This window comes from Pogona vitticeps, chromosome 8, assembly GCF_051106095.1.
Source record: "Pogona vitticeps strain Pit_001003342236 chromosome 8, PviZW2.1, whole genome shotgun sequence".
Classification (NCBI taxonomy): Eukaryota; Metazoa; Chordata; class Lepidosauria; order Squamata; family Agamidae; genus Pogona; species Pogona vitticeps.
The window spans coordinates 22439075-22457798 of record NC_135790.1 but is presented as its reverse complement, the minus strand read 5'-3'; the positions used below and the strand labels follow the sequence as shown (position 1 = coordinate 22457798).

Genomic DNA, 18724 nt, shown 5'->3' with positions numbered 1-18724 from the left:
TCCTCTGGTCTTGTGCTGTCTGTTTCCATGACTGTCTTGGGGAAGCTCATCATGCGGAGCAGAATCCGTTGAAAGCGCTTGGGATGACAGGGAGCAAGAAAACTGCTGACTGTTGTGATTTTCGACACCTGGAAACGGAATATCCTGTAAAACCCTGCTTTTGCAAAAAGTTTTGTTTTGAAAACTCCACAGTTAAATGGGCTTTCTTTGGCTAGGATAAGGATACAGAGAGACAGAAAGCAGGTATTCTAAGGTTGCATTTCCACGTACCAATCATTCACTTACTGTCTTTAATCAGAACTTCAGGGCTGGAAGAGACTCTATGGATCATTGGGTCCAGCTCTTGTCAAAGAGGCCCAGTGGGGATATAAATACAATAAATAAATTAAATAAATAAAACAAAAACTCTCAACCTTTGTCTTCGCAGCCAGAGACCTAAACCTCGAAGCTATCCAGTAGTTTTCTCCAACTACATATGCATTCGTGTGTTTGAATGAATGTCATTTCTTTAGTAATAACTTAAAAGGATGTGTATCTATATCTGAGAGCACAGACACTTGAAAACCGGAAGGCATACAAGAGGTATGTACCTAGTGGTTATCTGGCTTTTAATTATTATCTTTCTGCATGAACTCTCTTAACACAGCAGCGTTAGATGGATTGGGTGTTTCTTTGTGATCCATTATTTTGTAATTACCCTCTATGTGCCTGTAGTTGTGTATGTGCACACACACACATGCACGCATTCATGCGCGCATGCACAAACACACACCCCTCAGGTTCACAATGGCAAAGACACAAATTTTGCATTATGACATTCCGCAAACAATGTGGAATAGAAGGGCAGAAAAACGTGGTAGGTTCCTTAGGCAAGAATTGAAGACAAGATCTCTCGTGCAGATTGACTAATTGTCAACAGGCTGCCTCCCGGAGTTGTGTCAGGTTCATGTTGGTTGCTTCGCAGACACTGAGATGGCTGGACAGTGTCTGCGAAGCAACCAACATGAACCTGACACAACTCCGGGAGGCAGTAGAAGACAGGAGGGCCTGGCGTGCTCTGGTCCATGGGGTCACGAAGAGTCGGACACGACTAAACGACTAAACACACACACACACAACAGGCTGCATCACTGTGTTGAAACGACCTGTGCTGACCAAACTCTCAGCACTGGCAATACATCCCTATAATGGAGGTGAACAGACAAGGTTAAAGCTGGATATCCATGGAAAAGAACACCCGGATCTCATTTCAGAGCGAAATGCTCTCTGGAATCCTAACAACATGGGTAACCTCCTCCCTTATAGTTTTGATTCAGGTTGAACTGTGAATGAAAGCAGCAGCAGAAATCAGAGTTCATACCAGGAATTCCGCAGATCCTGTCTTTACAGGGTGATGAGCCTTTTGAACTTCTGCCATCATTAACAGACTGAAAGGTCTATAACCGAGACCAATTAATTATGGAACAGCTCTGAGACTCTACAGCAACACTAGCAAAATACGTGTGTGTGTGTGTGTGTGTGTGTGTGTGTGTGTGTGTGTGTGTGTGTGTGTGTGTGTGTGTGTGTGTGTGTGTGTGTGTGTGTGTGTGTGTGTGTGTGTGTGTGTGTGTGTGTGTAGCTGAAAGGAGGTCTGTTCTCTGTACAAAGAAATTCTGTAACTGTCTCCCACACACCATTCTGTTTCTTGACCTTCAGCAAGTTGCTCTCCTGCTGCCCACTTGCATGATGCTGCAGAGGAAATGTGGCTGCCGTCTGAGAGATCTCGGTTCCTCACAGGATTCCGACACCAAAAATATCGGCTAGGTTCTGTTCTCAGATGCTGGCTGGACTTCACCCCCACCAGGGGCCAATCCAAGCCATCCTTCCTGACACTTCCATGCTTCATCGTATTTGATGTCATGACATTTCCCAGCTCCGGATGTACACATGCTGTCAATTAGAGCTAATGAAGAGGAGAAACATTGCTTCTCAACCACACTGCAGCTCAAGAGACAGGTCGAAATATAGGAGATGGAAGGCACCTATTGCCTCCTGTCCTGATAGCTGAATAAGTCATTATGTGCTGGCCATTGTCTTGACTGCACTGAAAACTGTGTCTACTGCTACCAATTAATATTCCTATAGTAGCAAGTGTATGCCAGTTGCTGGGGAAAAAGCAAAAAGGTTAAGATTCCTGCTTCCAATGTGTTTGCACAATGGGTGGAAAATATTGGAAAGTGGTAATAAGTCATAGCTTAGAAAAGTTACTTTTTTGGACGACAAGTCCCAGAATCCTCATGCCCAGTTCCTTGAGAGACTCTGAGAGTTGTAGTCCAATAAAGTAACTCTTCCAAGTTCTGATAATAACTTATGTAGCCTACACATGCCTGTCTTCAAAACTGCTAATAATGATCCGGTATTATTTTCCTCTCTCAAAACACTTAAAGCAGTGGGATTGTCACCTGACAAAAGTGATTAACACCATGTATGAGTCAGATAAAAAGCTGTGATTTTTTGTAAAATATATAATGAGTACAGAAAATTGATTGCCATAGGATGCTACCATATCCACTTGTTTAAATGGTACTCATACAATAAGGGCAACCTACAACAATAAGACTAATCAGTAATAACAAGAACTTGAAGATATTTTCTGGGAAATAGCTTTGTTTGTCTGTTTGCAGCATAACCAATTGCACATGAACTCCAGGTCAAGAGGTTTGAAAGTGACAATGCCATTCATGATTAACGTAGGTGGTGGACATTCCAGTTGTTGATCACATTGAGACCTGGCCAATACTGTGAGGAGGTAGATGCAAATGACTTGAGTGTTCAGGACTGTCAAGGCCAACCCATGCACATACTCCATTTCAAGTTCACTAGTCTCAAACTCTGCCTTTGGTAAAACAGAATAACGTTCCAGACAGGTCTCATACCATGGAGTGTTGGGGCTTTCAAGCAGAGGGCTTTACATGGCCCTGCCCCATCAGAGATTATTCTGAATGGAAATGTGAGTGACTGAATTTGGAGTGCAAGTATGCATGCATGTACGTGCACACATGGTTTATGCTCCCTGCTACTCTCTGCAGCACTTTGATTCAATTTCAGTTGGCAGCTCGAGGGATCTGGAGAGGCAGCTGCTCTTGAATGAAGGCATACGCAAAAGCACAGAAGGGTTCTTTGACCCTAAGAGCCTGGAGCAACCATAGAGAGAGATGGGTTGCAGCCTACCAAACCACTGCAACAGAGATGACATTTGCTAGAAGCATATCTTCTCTGCACAAAGCAGAAAAGCTCAAGTGGTGAGTCAGTCACAATGCCTCCATTCTAATTTACGAAACACATCTTCACTGTTGTCGATGAAGAAGGAATTCAATAACATTTTTTTAACGGGAAGATCGGATACGGACGTTAATGCACACAACTCAGCCACATGTGGATGATCGCTGATATACATGTCATATTCAAAGGAGGATGGGTGGATCAATCTCATTCCATACCAGTTTTGTGTATGTTCAATCACAAGTCCCACATTTCAGTTACACACATTTTCTCTGAAGCAGACATTATTACATCACGGTGGAAAAACGGAACCGAGGGGAATCTTGGGTGGGAGGAGCATGTGCCTCATGGGGGATCATCCTATAAAATTGCTACGTTTAGCTCTGGAATGTGCCGAGAACGTCAGCACAGGCGCAGACTAAACCCATATGTGTGTATTCACAGAGGCCACGAAGAAGAATATATATTATTATGGATTTCTGAGCTGGGAGAGTGAGTTCTGCTGCCTCCAGAGGATGATGGAATAGTGGGCAGAACCTCCTCAGTCCATATCCATAGACCCCAGACTAGAAGGTTGAAGCAACTCTGTTTTTATTAACTCTTTGGTGGACGGTACAGTACTGGCTTCAACCAGATCAACCTGCTCCTTATCCATCTGTCTGTTGGGGAACTGATTTCCAGGCAATCTTTTCCAGGGAGTTTTGTGTGTCTCTCTGAGCCTCCATTTATCCTCACTGAGACCAATATAGTACAAAAACTGAGGAACAGCTAAAAGTCCCCAAAGTTGCCTCTGCCAGCTGGCATGTTGCAATGATCGTTTTTAGAGGCAAGCCACCACTAGTCCTGGTGAGTTTACTGTCCCCTCTTGCAGGCACTGCTGATACTCCCACTATTGTTGATGCCAATGTTTCCAGCACCTCTTCTGAGTCGGGTTGGGATGGGCTATCCTAACAGCTCTGGTGGTTTTTGGTGGCAGCTTGAACATGACAGCAGCTGGAAAGTAATCTGGTCTGTTCTACAAGTCCCTCCTTTTCCCCAGGATGCAGAAAGCTAGACTAAGACCTCTGTCCAGAGATCTTTCATGTAAGTGTATTTTTGTATCTCCCCCATGGAGCAGGCCACAATGTGTTGCTCTATGCCTCCTCTTGCTGTGAATTCCTATTGCCCATCTCACCTTCCTCTTCAATTTAATTCAATCTCAGCCACACTTGGCCCTTCAACCCCCAACGTCTGTCTCCCTCAACTGTCAGCAGAAACCTACCCACCTCCTCCCCCAAGCGTTTTTTTGGAGGATTTTTGAAATGTCCATCCATGATTTGGAACTGTCTGGATATGAGAAGGACATATTTGAATAACAGTTCTGACATTAGAACAGTATTCATTGTAGGAAGCAAGACGTGCTAGATGTGGTAGTGACACTGTGGGAGGTTAGGTGGTTTCTATTGCAAAGACCTTATTGGGATTTCATGCTAACAATTATCATTACCCATATCTAGAACAAGAAATCAGGGTGTGAGTTCTGCTAGGGAACAAAGACTATCTCATTGGAACTGTAGGTTTTCAGACGCTTAATGACTATTGTGCAGAATCACAAACCAATGACCTTGAATTATTTTACAAAGGAGGGAAATGTTTTGAAGTTCTGTCCATTGCCTCCTCTGTATCTGATGGACTGAGCGGGTAAAGATGCCACAAGTCAACTGATCTTTGAAGATGACTGGCCTGCTAATAAAGAACATATAATCTGGACTAGAAATCTGGCAAACACTGCTCTAGTAAATTATCTAACTCTGCAGGAAATTTTTGATTAGCTTGCTTCTCTCCCTTTGGTGCTTTGGCTGTTTCCATAGCAGCTAAATCCTAAGTAAAATGGAGACATCTGGTTCTAACGTAGGTAAAGTTCCCTTGGGGGGAGAAACCAGCTGGATGACAGCAGAGAGACAAAACATCCTTGCAGAAAAGTGAGCAACAGCAGCACCTGAAAGTGACACATATCAGCTGCAGCAAAAGCCCATAAGTAGTAGACAGGACGTTGAGTAGTCAATTAAGGTGGTCAAAGTAACAAGAAACGGGCTTCACATCAAATAGAATGTAATGGCAATGTGTAAAAAAGCATCCTGAGAAAAGAAAACAGTCCAATCAAACCACTTCATTTGCTTCCTCAAACAAGCAGGCAATTCAAAACCCATTCTGAAATTTTAGTTTAGCCAAAATTTGCTAACAGCTATTGAAACCTACAGTTCTGAGACACACTGTTTTCACACCCGCCTTGGTAGGGCTAAACATCTCTATGAAACTACATTTTCTTAATCTTTCTTCTCCTAAGCAGATTCAAAAACAATAAATGGCATCACCCTCCTACCATTTCAGACTGCTGGTTAGGTGAATACAGTTTGAAAACTCATACACATTAAAAACAAACTTTCCCTTATAAATAGAAAGTGGGACTGTCAAGACGGCTGCTAAGCTGGGGCCTTTGGCCAGGCAGTAAATCTTTTTTACCCTGAAGGACATTCAAACAAGTGATTTAGTACCAGAAAGAAACAATCCTATATGCTGTTTGTTCCACATATTTGAATAGGTAAAGGTAAAGGTTCCCCTTGACATTTAGTCCAGTCGTATCCGACTCTGTTTCCAAGCTGTAGAGCCAGAGTTTGTCCATAGACAGTTTCCGTGGTGACGCGGTCAGCACAACTAGACACAGAACGCCATTACCTTCCCACCGAGGTGGTACCTATTTATCTACTCACATTTTTACATGCTTTCAAGCTGCTAGGTTGGCAGGAGTTGGGAAAAGCAATGGGAGTTCACTCCGTTGCGTGGATTCGATCTTACAACTGCTGGTCTTCTGACCTTGCAGCACAAAGGCTTCTGCGGTTTAACCCACAGTGCCCCACATCCCTACATATTTGAATAGGGTACACTAAATCATTGCACAATATGGACATTTCTCATGGAAAAAAGGCTTATTTGTATTACTCAACAAGAATGGATATCTGAATGAAATGCATGGCTTACCATGTAGGCATGTGATCTAGATAGGGTGAATAATGCCCAGAAACCCATGAATGAGTCCATATGCCACACGGGCATACAAAAGCCTTTGTCAAGCATGTGCTAGAAAATATGCATTCCTGTCCACAGCAGTCCTCAGCACAACTGATTACAACTCCCACCACCACAATAAATAATAGTATTCCAATAACAGAGAACAAGTTCTCAGAAACACAATGCAGCCCTTTTGCTGCTGTTAACAAGATTGTGTCTCATCAATACCTGAATGGGAAACCAACAGAGAACCACATCAATGCTGTTTTGAGATCCATAGTGGAACGTACCAATGGAAAGAAATAAAAGTACAGAAATGAATGAATGAGTAAGATCAGCATGAAGCTGTGACAAATTGATCATCAAGAAATCATAAAATAATACCAAGAAAAAAACACAAGGGCCAGAATCCTATCTGTAAAATAATGTAAGAATACACCTGCATAAATATAATGGGTGTTATGCCTAGACAACCGACTGAACAATTCAATTGCACACTTTGTTGAGATTGATTGCACAATGAGGCTGCAGAGGTGTTTTATGAATAGCACTTCCACTTTGGCTTGATTGGAGCTACTCCATGCATAACACTGAGCAAGTGTAGCTGCTCAACAGGATTTTAGCCAGAATCCTATCCTATCTTATTCTATCCTGATAGGATAGTAGACAAGAGAAAGACACAGACAGAAAGACTGAAGTCTTCTTAACTGTTTCTAGAATGTGCAGCACTTTAATAAATTTGTCTCCGACAAATAAATTATATATTATTCTGAAACACACTGTGCATTATCTTTGGACTGCTCTCTTGGTACCGTTTTGTGTTCAGTGCCTCCCCTGATGCATTGAAAAAAGGTCATCACGATCATAATCAAATAATACTGACATACAGAACAAAGATACACCTATACAAGGTTGCTTGTTCCTCCTTTCTTTTTACCTTTGGGTGAGATGTGCCTCCAAGTAATGGTAGGGTCTGGTCTGCCTGTAGCTATGCAGGTGAGACTGACGTTGCCACCTTCATTGATGGAAATGTCTGAAGAGATCTCAACAATCTTGGGAGGTACTGTAATGACACAAGGGAGAGGATGAGAATTAGCTAATTAGGCTGGAGGTGATTCGAATGACCAGGAATCCTGGCGGCAGAAGGTTCTGAACAACAGACAACCCATTGCAGGTTTTCAGAGTAACAGCTGGATCAAGAACAGAGGAACAGCTGGATCAGAGAACAGCTGGATCAGAGTAACAGCTGGATCAAGAATGACCTGCCAGCGGTTTAGGCACCCAGTACAACCTCCCAGAATAATAGCCAAAATCCTGCCATGCCTCACCAACTTTCAACCAAGAGCAAGTTTGAGTTTGCATAAGGTTTGTGTAAGTTGCTACAACTAACTATGGCTAACTGATGAGGTGACAAACACATCTCAGTCATGTGCCTGCTCAAGCATCCAACTATGCAGCACCTTATCAACTAGCTGCAATTAGCCATGCCATGCAAACCTTACACACAAATAGGATTCTAGCTAAGAAGTGATACTATACTTTCCATACATGGTTTCACCCATAACTGTTTCCAAGAAGTTAGGAGAGGTAAAAGTAGAGGTATTCCACGTTTTAACCTTTCAAATTTCTTTAAGGTTGATATGTCATATATTAGCTACAGGTCCAAACCAAGACCCTTTCCTGCCTGAGGCAGAATAGCAGATGCCACCCCTCCCAACAACTCACTCCCTAATAAATATGCACACAACCCCAAACCACATAATATGGCATATGGGACAGAACTTCCAACAAGCATGTCTTTCTATCTCTGTTGGCGACAAGGGAGGAATGTAACAACATCGTATTAGCTATGTATGCTGGCATAACAGAATTGACGGAAATCTTGGTATGGAACTGCCACAAGTTAGCTCAGTGAACTGGGTATCTGGCAGCAGAGCTGGGGATTAGGAGTTTGATTCCCCACTAGTATAGCCCTAGAGCACAGCCAGACTGGTAGTGAACTGCCACAAGTTAATTCAGTGAAATTGACTCCGCACTGTACGTCCTTGGAATATGGCCAGCATAACAGCTTGCTCATGCCTTGAGCACACTGCAGAGTCTTGGAGCACCCCCAGAAGAAGGGGAAAGTAAACCACTTCTAAATAGTCTATACAGTACCTGGAATATCATGAAAAGGGTTGTTGTAAGTCAGAATGTATTCGACAGCATACAGTTATTATTATTAATCAGTTAGTTTGTGACTTGGTGCACAATAACAGGTGCACATTCCAATTTCTTAAATTGCAAGACTGCCACTAAGATTTATTCCAGTCCATTACACTGGTGAAAAAACTTAAAAGGATTTTGGCCAATGCCTGAATCCACATAACATCATCTTGTCAGTGGTTTAGATCTCTGGCTGTGGAGCCAGAGGTTGGGAGTTCAATTCCCCACTATGCTTCCTTGACAGGGGCTGGACATGATGATCCATAGGGTCCCTTCTAGCTCTGCAGTTGAGTCATATTATATTAGACATATTATATTACACATCTACTTAGCTGTCCAACGCTCTTCAATGGATAGGTGGAATACACATAGTTTATTTAATACATACATGTATATATTATTCCTCTGGATTGCTCAGTAAGTTGGGTATCTGACTATGAAGCTAGAGGTTAGGAGTCTGATGCCCCACCATGCATCTGATGAGAAGAGCCAACCTGTGTAGCCTTGGACAAGCTGCAAAGTCCCAGAGAACATCCAGAAGAAGGGACTGGCAATGTCTAAATATCCTATACCACAGAAACCCTGGAACGGGTCACTATAACTCAGAGCTGATGACAACACACTGTTGTCAATGTTACAAATATTATATGCACCTTACCTCTGGACGAAAGGAAAGAAAAAGTCACCCCAGTACCAAAACAGCAATCTCAAAACATAGCATGCAAAACCATCAGCCAGGAACTAATTCATTAAACGAGCATTAAGCAAAAGAAGGAATTAGAAGCCAGCCAAGGAATTTAACAAAACAGCTAGGGGGTTGAAAAATCCATCAGGTTCATTTTTGTCGCTCAAAATCTCTCAGAAGCTCATCAAAATTCTGATCCTGTCCAAGTACCATGCCAGGTTGGTTGTTTTTTTTCCCCCTCTCTTTCTTGTATAGAGATTTGTATCATTTTGGTACATATAATTTGAGATTGGGATACAGGGGAGGAAGATTTAAGGGGACCTAGGGTCTTTGCATCATCATCTTGCCTTAAGGTCATATATCCCTCCTTCTGGAAATTTCCCCCACCTTCCCCATGTGTCAGGCTCTGGTGCAGACATGAGTTTTTTTTCCCGAGGAAGCAAGCCGGGTGCAAAGCGACTGCAGCGACCTTACATGCGCTGCCTCTGACGTGCAGGTAAGTAATTTATTGATCCGTAAAGCACTCCGAGATGCTCAGGAAGGGATTATGTCATGCCAACACTGTGCAGTAAAATAAAAAATGATGGACTTTTTGTGAACACAAGGATGATTTAGGGTTTGTAGCTGGAAGTGTAGTTAAAGTACATTTTAAGTGGAAATCAAGGCGGGTAATGAATTACTCCACGTTTGGAAAGGCTGCTGGGAATTCTTTTTCCTGCCTTCTGATTCAAGAGCTAATATTCTAACTGTACGCTAGAGGACCACAGAGAATCAAGCTGCAGCTACCAGAACATGCTTTGGGGGATGGAGTGGGGAAGGAAGCACAACATGCAGTGCATACAGTGGTTCCATAGGAGTAGGTTGACACAAAGGGTCAGCAATCCCAGCCAACCATTTTTCAATACTTACTGGATGAAGACAACAAAAGATCTGGCACATGGCGATCCACATTAATAATTTTCAGCCACGATAGATGTGGATGAACCCAGTATAGATAGCCAGATTCGGGACAGTAAGCTTGGTGGTGTTCCAAGCTCACCAGTTCCAGTCCAAGTTCAGCTGGCAGGTGGGCAGAAAATGTCCCTTTGATATCCCAAGGGACTCTGTGGCCCTCCAGACATTGAATTGCGTATCCCATCAACCTACACACTAATGGTTATGTATGGAGGGCTACATATCACCCTCCTTTGCCTTTGGGCCTCCTCTTCCTCATGGGCTTCTCCTTGCCATCAAGTTACAAAAAAAAAAAAAAAGGAACCATGGAAGACCTTGTACAGTGGTGCCTCGCTTCACGACATTAATTCGTTCCAGCGAAATCGCTGTAGAGCAAAAACGTCATCAAGCGAAATAAAAAAGCCCATTGAAATGCACTGAAAACTGTTCAGTGCATTCCAATGGACTGAATACCTACTCATCCAGCGAAGATCCTCCATACGGCGGCCATTTCCGGGTGCCTGTTAAGCGAAAAATGCCTCCTAAAAACAACGGGGAGCCATTTTGAGCAGCCGGCGGCCATTTTGAAAACCCAACGATCAGCTGTTTTGATTGTCGTAATGCAAAAAATCGGTTCCCGAAGCAGGGAACCGATCGTCGCAAAGCAAAAAAACCACAACCCATTAAAACATTGTTTTGCGATCCGATCGCAAAAACATCATCATGAAGCAAATTCGTCGTTATACGGGGTAATCTCTAAGCAGGGCATGACTGTAATTTGACAGTGCTATTATTCATTGATGGAAGGAAAATATATCTATATTCCCTATTAAAAAATCCACATCAGGTTTAAAAATAAGTGAAGGGGTAATGTCCTGAATTCTCAGCCCTACTGATTAAAATTGGTTCCCCCTTTGTATCACTCAATTTTTTTGCACTGAGCTAATACATGGTAATAGCATTAATTGCAACTGTTTACATATAAGGGAAAACAGATGTTGAATAAAAATGCTTTAAAGGCCTTATCATATAGATGTTCACATATTTAATCTGGCTTTTTTAAAAAAATTAACTGCAGCCCATGGTGATTCCACCTTACAAGAATCAAATTACTCTTCTGAGTTGGAAAGTGGGACTAGACTGCAGCCTAACCTACACTGCAGTCACCTCCCCCCACTAACAACAATGTGTCATCAAGTCAATTCTGAGTTATTGCAACCCTTTTCAGGGTTTTCCAATTAGTGAATACTCAGAATGGTTTGGCATTCCCTTTTTCTGGGGGTGCCCTGGGATTGTGCAGCTCGCCCAAGGCCACCTAAGGAGGCTCTACTTTTCAGAAGGCCCAGGGGGGGAATCAAACTCCCAACCTCTGGTTCCTCAGCCAGATTCCTAAACCAGGGAGCTATCAATTCAGGTACCCTCCTCAGTAAAACCAGCCGCTGTGCATCCATTTATTGTACACGCTCGGAAAACTGCAAAATCTAACATAAATTACAGGACGATATTTTAACTCATAAAGAATAAAAAAAAACAGGGTAGCAGAGGAGATAGGGTGAAGGTTTCAGTTCTAGCTTTCACAGCAAAAGAATGTTAAGTTCTACTTTCTTCTTTACCCTGATCTTTGCTTGGCAGGTTGCTTTAGAAATGTCAGCTGGGATAATCAATTAATTATTATGAACTGGCCATCAATGGATTCCTGTTTGCACCCATCTGAGATGCTAAACTTGAAAAGGTTTGGATCAATCAGCGTCAGGTGTAGGGAAGGAACAATGACATTGTGCCAACAGAGGAAAGAAAAGAGAATGGCAGTAGCAAAGCCTGCCATTAGTTACCCTTTTAATTTAAACCCACAAAGCTAGGATTTAACACGACAGTTATTATATGCTAATTAAATGTCTGAATAATTAATCAAATGAATTATTGAAATTGCCTTTCCAGAAACATAATAGGTATAAGAGGGTCTGTGTTTTGTTTTTGTGTTTGTTTTTTTGAAATATATCAGGGAACACAGACCTCATAAATAAGAAATACTAAATGTAAACTAGATATTATTTAATGTTCGGTGATGATCTTGTCCCAGATATATCAACGTAGTTCATTAATGTGTCGGCATTACTGGCAGGCAAGCAGTGACAGAGCAGGAGACTAAAGCCAAACAGGAAAATGCAGATGCAATTCCTCCCCAATGAGAGGAGGAGAAGGAAATAAAAATAAATAAAGCCGGCCCTCCTTGCTCTGGGAATTCCTACCTGCCTTATGATCCTTGTTCTTGCCACATTTCTCTTGCTTTGGAGTGATTAAACATGGCAGCACCATTGCAGGCGGCTCCACTGACACAAACAGAGATTTCCCTAGAGCAGGGTCTGTTCTTTCACGGAACTCATTTGCTTTGCCATGAAGATTATAGTTTAAAAAAACCTCAAACCTTGCATTGTTGAGTGCTGATTCATTCCTTTATGTGGGCTCCATTCTACTATTCCCGTCTACCACTCTGCTCAACAGATCAACTTGAAATATGAAGTACTGCAGATCGGTGACACAGAATAGGAATGTATTCTTTGCCATGCTTTTTTTTTTTTTTTTTGGCCAGGTAAGGAAAAAAGTTTTGAACAAAGATGATGAAAATGTTTTTGAAAACAGATTGAGTGCTACTGCACATTTTTTCACATTTTTTTCTTTTCTTCCTTCTTTCTTTTGTAAAAACTTAACAGAGGCAATGTTGTGCGTAATCTATATTAATATGAAATCCTATCAAGTCAATTCTGACTTCGGGCAACCCTTTCTAAGCTTTTCCAGGTACAGAATAGACAGAAGTGTTTACCATTCCCTTCTTTTGAGGATGCCCTGGGGCTGTACAGCTTGCCCAAAGCTACACAGGCTGGCTCTTCTCCTGGGAGGCCCCGTGAGGAATAAAACTTCCAACCTCTTGCGCCCACACCCAGTTGTCTCACTCAATGAGATACCAGATACAAGTTATTTGGCAACACAAATGCTGCTCAGAGAAGTGGCCAGGGTTTTGTTTTCTTGGGTGGAGGGTCTTGTGTTGATGTATCCTTCTTCATCAAGGGAGTGAAAAATTGTAACCATTTGTTAAATCCTTATGTTAGGTCTCAGCAAGTGGACAAATATTATGTTCCTAAATTAGACAAAAAGGCAGAGGCCACATGTTCACATTTAGGGTATACCTTTATTAGATCAACTGAAGTTGGAGGGGGGGAAAGCAGATTTCGGGCCACTACATCCTCCAAAAATCATTAAGGAGGGAGTGATGGGGAAAGGCAATGGACAAACAAATCAGCAAGAGGCTTTATGTTCCTGTCCTTTTCCAGCTGTGGTGCAGGGGAGGGGAAGAATGGCTGACTTTCACATAGGACTCTTTCAGGTGGTCTGTAGCTAGTGTTGAAGTTGGCTGAAAAAAAGAATCAAGAGACATTTGGGTCTACTATTGCGGTTTTTGTTCAAGTAAAAAGTTTGGTTGCAAATTCAAGAAAGGGTCTTGAAACGTCGTACACAATCCTAATTTGTTGTTGCCATTGTTGGGTTGGGTTGGCCTATTCAAAATATAACCCTAACATCGATTCTGGCTTTTGAACCTGGACTTGATTGGAATCTGTCTTTCTCGGCACTCTTACACAAATCTGAATGGTTGCTGTGACTTGCATGCTCTACTATTCTCATGTGCATTAACACCTTGCACACTGCTGGCATGGTTTGTGAGTGGACTGTTTTTCTGACAGATCCAACAATAAAATATACATTACCTATTATTAGTTTGGGACACTTCGCAAAACAAGGAATAAAGACATTTTATACAGAGCAGAATATAATTCGTGCAAGCAGCATTCATATTTACCACCACCATCTAGCGAAAAGCAGGCAGAGTCAAGCTCATTCCACTTGTACAATAAAAAAAAATTCCACTTGTACAATAAGGGTGCTTTCTTGGGACAGGGGTGTTAGTGATGAGGAAGTGATGGTGGCAAGTCAATAAATCAGCAAGCTTAGTCTGAATGCCATCCTGATGGAAACAAAGCAATGTTTATGAAAATAACAGCCTAATATCCTACAGCAGTAGTCTATTAAACTGCTGCCCAGACACTACAGCGCTAGACTGTCACTGGAGAATACCATCGGGATGTTTTCCACATAGAAGCAGCACAGAACATGTATATATCGGCCAAGGCATCTCCAGTGTCAGATTAAGGAAAACAACAAATACAAAGTCCCTAAAGAGAAAGAGAAGTATAGTAATGTTTTACATCTGATGCTGAAATGTTGCTCAGCGGCACTGTGGTTCTTCCCTTGAAACAGCCACACGCATACAGGTTTTGACATCAGCTTTTGACCAAATCTCTTTGGGTTTTTTTTTTTTTCTTTTGCTTGTTGGTAAAGGTCAAGAGTTCCATTGTCTCCAGACAACAAATGAATAAAAACATGAAACAGAAACGAAGTACCTTGCATGGAAAGTTCTAAGAGCAGAAACTAAAACCTCATCTACTATTTCAAAAGCCTTTTTTTCTGTATATATATTAAGCGGCTTACCCAACAGCGCTTGCATAACACTTTTCCTTTAATGCATGGGCCAAAATGGTGAAGATGGAAAGCTTGACAATTAGGAATCAACAACAATTATCTCCTAGAAATCCTTTAAAGGAGCTGGGTTTGCAAAAATCGATAAGTGCACAGAGCCCGTTGTCTCCTCCTGGTTGACCACCCATCAGCAAAAGCAAACTAATTCGGTACATTCAAAGCATCTATCAGGGAGTTGTGCACAAGGAGGCATGTATCTTTCACAACAATAGCAAAATGTTGTGTGTGTGACAAATGTGGTGATACAATATTGAAAATAAAGGCCAGTCAAGTGTTACTAAGAGTCTGCTTCCCGGACTCTGTAAGAAGAGAATCTCAGACTGAAAGACCAAAGACCTTGGCTAAATAATAGCATTTAAGGAAAAAAAAAGATACTGTTTTCTAAACCAGAAGTAGGACAAGAGGAGATTTTCAAAGCAGTTGGAGAATGTTGTGTTTTTGCAAATTTCTATTTTTTTATCCAAAATGGCAGTTTATACTGTACTTAGTAGTTATTTCTCAATTCCTGGTCCACAACATTTACACTGGTCAATGAATGCTATATTGAAGTGGTTGCCAACATTGAGTAAGACACGTGTTCTTGGGCTGCAATTCCCAGACACCTTTACCACGAGGGGTTCTGGGAGGTGCAGTCCAAGAACACCTGGGTTACCAAAGGTTGGGAGCCACTGCTATATGAATTGGGATAATTCATCTAGGCCAGTGTAAATTCCACCACAGCAAGCAGAAGTAGCAGCTCTAGACAATGCAAAGTAAAAAAAAATGCAATGATCTTTCTGCTTATATATTCAAAATTTCCCAGATTCATGAGGGTGACTTACTTAAAATATTTTTACCATGTCAGCAGTATTCCACTCCATAATATTCCAGAGCCAAACCTTGAGACTGGCAGAAAGGATTCTAAAATCTTAGTTCCAGGGCTAAAACCTGACTATATGTAGCAACCCCAGCACCCATTCAAAGCAAAAAAGCACAGTTGAAAAACTCTGTTCGGATTCCAGAAATGTGCCCGTCTTAAAGCATGGTGAGGGATATGGTCAGTCAAGGTTAAAGTCAAATTCTGTCGATTAGCAAATCAATTCCTGACAAGGATTCGTGTCGCATAAATGCAGTGAAGTCAGTTTGCTAGCAGATAAGAACAAAATCTGATGAGGACCATCACATCTCAAAACAAGATAGTCGTTAACAATAATTGGGAAAGCAGTATTTGGCAGTCAGAACTCCAAGCAGAATCAGATGATTAAGCCTAGAGTTAAGGCTTTTGTAGCTATGGAATCAGCTTGCCGACATGAGATACCCCTGGGACAAGGACCATCTTCTCCAAGAGAGGGCCAATTTTCACAGATTTCCTTCCTGCTGAGAAAGCCTTCCACTGAAGTTAATTCTTCCACTGGGAGCGTGGCAGTTTGCACGTCCCAACCAGTTCTAACTCTTGAAAAGGAGAAACCATTCAGGGAAAACCCTGCCTCAACATTTATCACTGCTTCCATACACATTTGAGCATCATATGAAAACATGATGACTAATAGGACAGGAATAACGTGTGTAGTAGCTACACAAGACACTCTCTCCTCCCTGCCCCCCCTTGGAAAACAATGACAAGTCATATGAAATTAGAACACAATGGCACGATTAGTAAAGGTAAAGGTTTCCCTTGACATTTAGTTCAGTTGTGTCTGACTCTAGGGGGCGGTGCTCATTCCTGTCTCCAAGCCATAGAGCCAGCATTTGTCCAAAGACAGTTTCCGTGGTCACGTGGCCAGTGCGACTAGACATGGAACGCTGTTGCCTTCCCACTGTGGTGGTACCTATTTATATCTCATTTACATGCTTCTGAACTGCTAGGTCGGGAGGAGCTGGGACAAGCGATGGGAGCAAACTCCATCATGTGTATTCGATCTTATGACTGCTGGTTTTCCGACCTTGCAGCACAGAGGCTTCTGCGGTTTAACACCACGGCCCCGGCACAATTACAGACCCTTAAATAATATTATGCAAATTCAATAGGACACTTAAGTAAGTGTGCCTTATACAAAAGTCAATAACTGTTCTAGACTTTCAGCCTTCTCTAGTCTGAAGTCTCTCTCTGTGGGTTAAACTATTAGGAAACTAATATCCTAACAGCAACACTGCCACCCCTTACCAAGCTCAGAAAAGGGGACCCAAGACCACAGCAATTTATCTGGAATTTTTAGGAGATCCACAGAAATGGCTTTGTGAAGCCTGGAAATGAAGGGGGGCATACGTCACCAACTTAATAGGCAATTACTAAATTACTAATAGAAACTGTTCTCCCAAAAATGAGGTTTAATGAGATGTGTCATATGTTGCGAGATGTGTCTAAATGATTCCCCCCCCCCCAAAAAAAAACAAATAGCCTCTCTTGTTGTGGAAACGGTTTCCTCTCTGTGCTGGAGGACATCACATTATTTACATGCATCTTAACGACACCGTGCTATATGATAAAGCATCACAGTAATTCATTGCAGCATGGGGAGGGAGGAGAGAGGGATTTTTAATCATGCATTAGTAAAGTAATGCTGCTAACATTACAGAATATAACCAGCACTTTAGGCTATGGTTTAACAAAGCCCTCAGGTGGAAGTCAATGCTCCTCTCCTTTACATCTAGGTAGGTATTCCAATTAACATCATTAAGTATTCTGCCGATCCTGGAATGTTCAAGGTTTTAAAATGAATTTGTGTTGATAATATATTTTAAAGAAACAGAGAAAAATTATTTATTGTTTCAAGTTCTTAATGCGGTACTTATTGTTGAAATATTTATGCTTATAACAAAATGTGTACTTGTGGACTGCTGTTTGTTTGAAATTTCAACATTTAGAACCTGCCTTGGATGTTGTACAATAGATAATTTAAAAACAAGTAAGTAAGAGTCCATATGGACATAAATCAAGATTGTCCTGTGAATGCTGTCAAGTCATTCCCAATTCACGGTTACTCCATGAATGACCTATCCCCCATATGTCCTGCCTCAACTGCTCTGCTTAGTTCTTGCAAACGCAAGGCTGTGGCTTTCTTTAGGAAGTTAATACATCTCATATTGGCTCTTCCTCTTTTCCTGCTGCCTTCCACCTTTCCCTACAGTATAGTCTTTTCCAGAGAATTAATGTGTTCAGTTCTTCTATAATCTTTTTGTCTTCTTAATGTTCAACTGCAGCCCTGCTTTGACACTTCCTTCTTTCACTTTCCCTACAAGTCTTTTCAAGTTATTGCTGCTTTCTGCCAGTAAGACGGTGTCATCTGCACATCTTAAATAACGGATGTTTAAACTCCGTTTAATGTGTTCCTATTGGGGAAAAACTAACCGCTATGCGGGGATTCCTCCATCCGGCCGCCATTTTCGCTGCCCAATAAGCAAGGGCAGGGTGCGAAAACGCTGCGGGCGGCCATTTTCTGCACCCGGAATTGCCGATCTGCTGTTTCCCTAATATCACAATGTGAAGATCAGTAAGCGAAACACTTACCGATCATCGCAATGCAATGTTTTCCCTATCTAAAACATCGCAATGCGATCGCATTAGCGATCGCAAAAAATGCTTCGCTATGTGGATTCATCGTTAAACGGTGCGCTCATTAAGCTAGGCACCCAGCAAAGATCGCCCATAGGGAAGCCATTTCATTTATTTTATTTATTTATTCTATTTATACCCCACCTATCTGGTCATTGCGACCACTTTAGGCAGTGAGTGCCGATCAGCTGTAAAAATGGCTGCCCTGCAAATCATGGGTCCGGAAAACACAGGGCAGCCATTTTGCAAAGCCGAAAAAATCGTCCTGCGAACAAATATTTTGCGAAGCACGGACCTAATCGACGTCCAGCAAAAATCCCCCATTGGAATGACTGTTTTGTGAATCGCTATAGCAATCACAAAAAGTCATCATAATGCGGATTCGTCACTTAGTGGGGTTGTCGTTTAGTGAGGGACCACTGTACCGTGATAGAAAGTTGCAAGATTTCAAGGAAGTGTTATCAAAGGTA

The 18724-nt window shown here is 42.0% G+C and overlaps 1 protein-coding gene across 16 annotated transcripts in view; it reads right to left on the bottom strand.

Moving 5' to 3' along the window:
• NTM (neurotrimin) overlaps positions 1 to 18724 on the bottom strand; it is an 840076-nt gene that overhangs the window by 103371 nt on the left and 717981 nt on the right. For all 16 annotated transcript variants that reach the window (XM_020791964.3, XM_078379837.1, XM_072979117.2 and 13 more), the window contains one exon: positions 7247 to 7372. In XM_020791964.3, coding sequence (XP_020647623.2) covers positions 7247 to 7372 — 126 coding nt within the window. The remainder of the gene's footprint in view (positions 1 to 7246; positions 7373 to 18724) is intronic.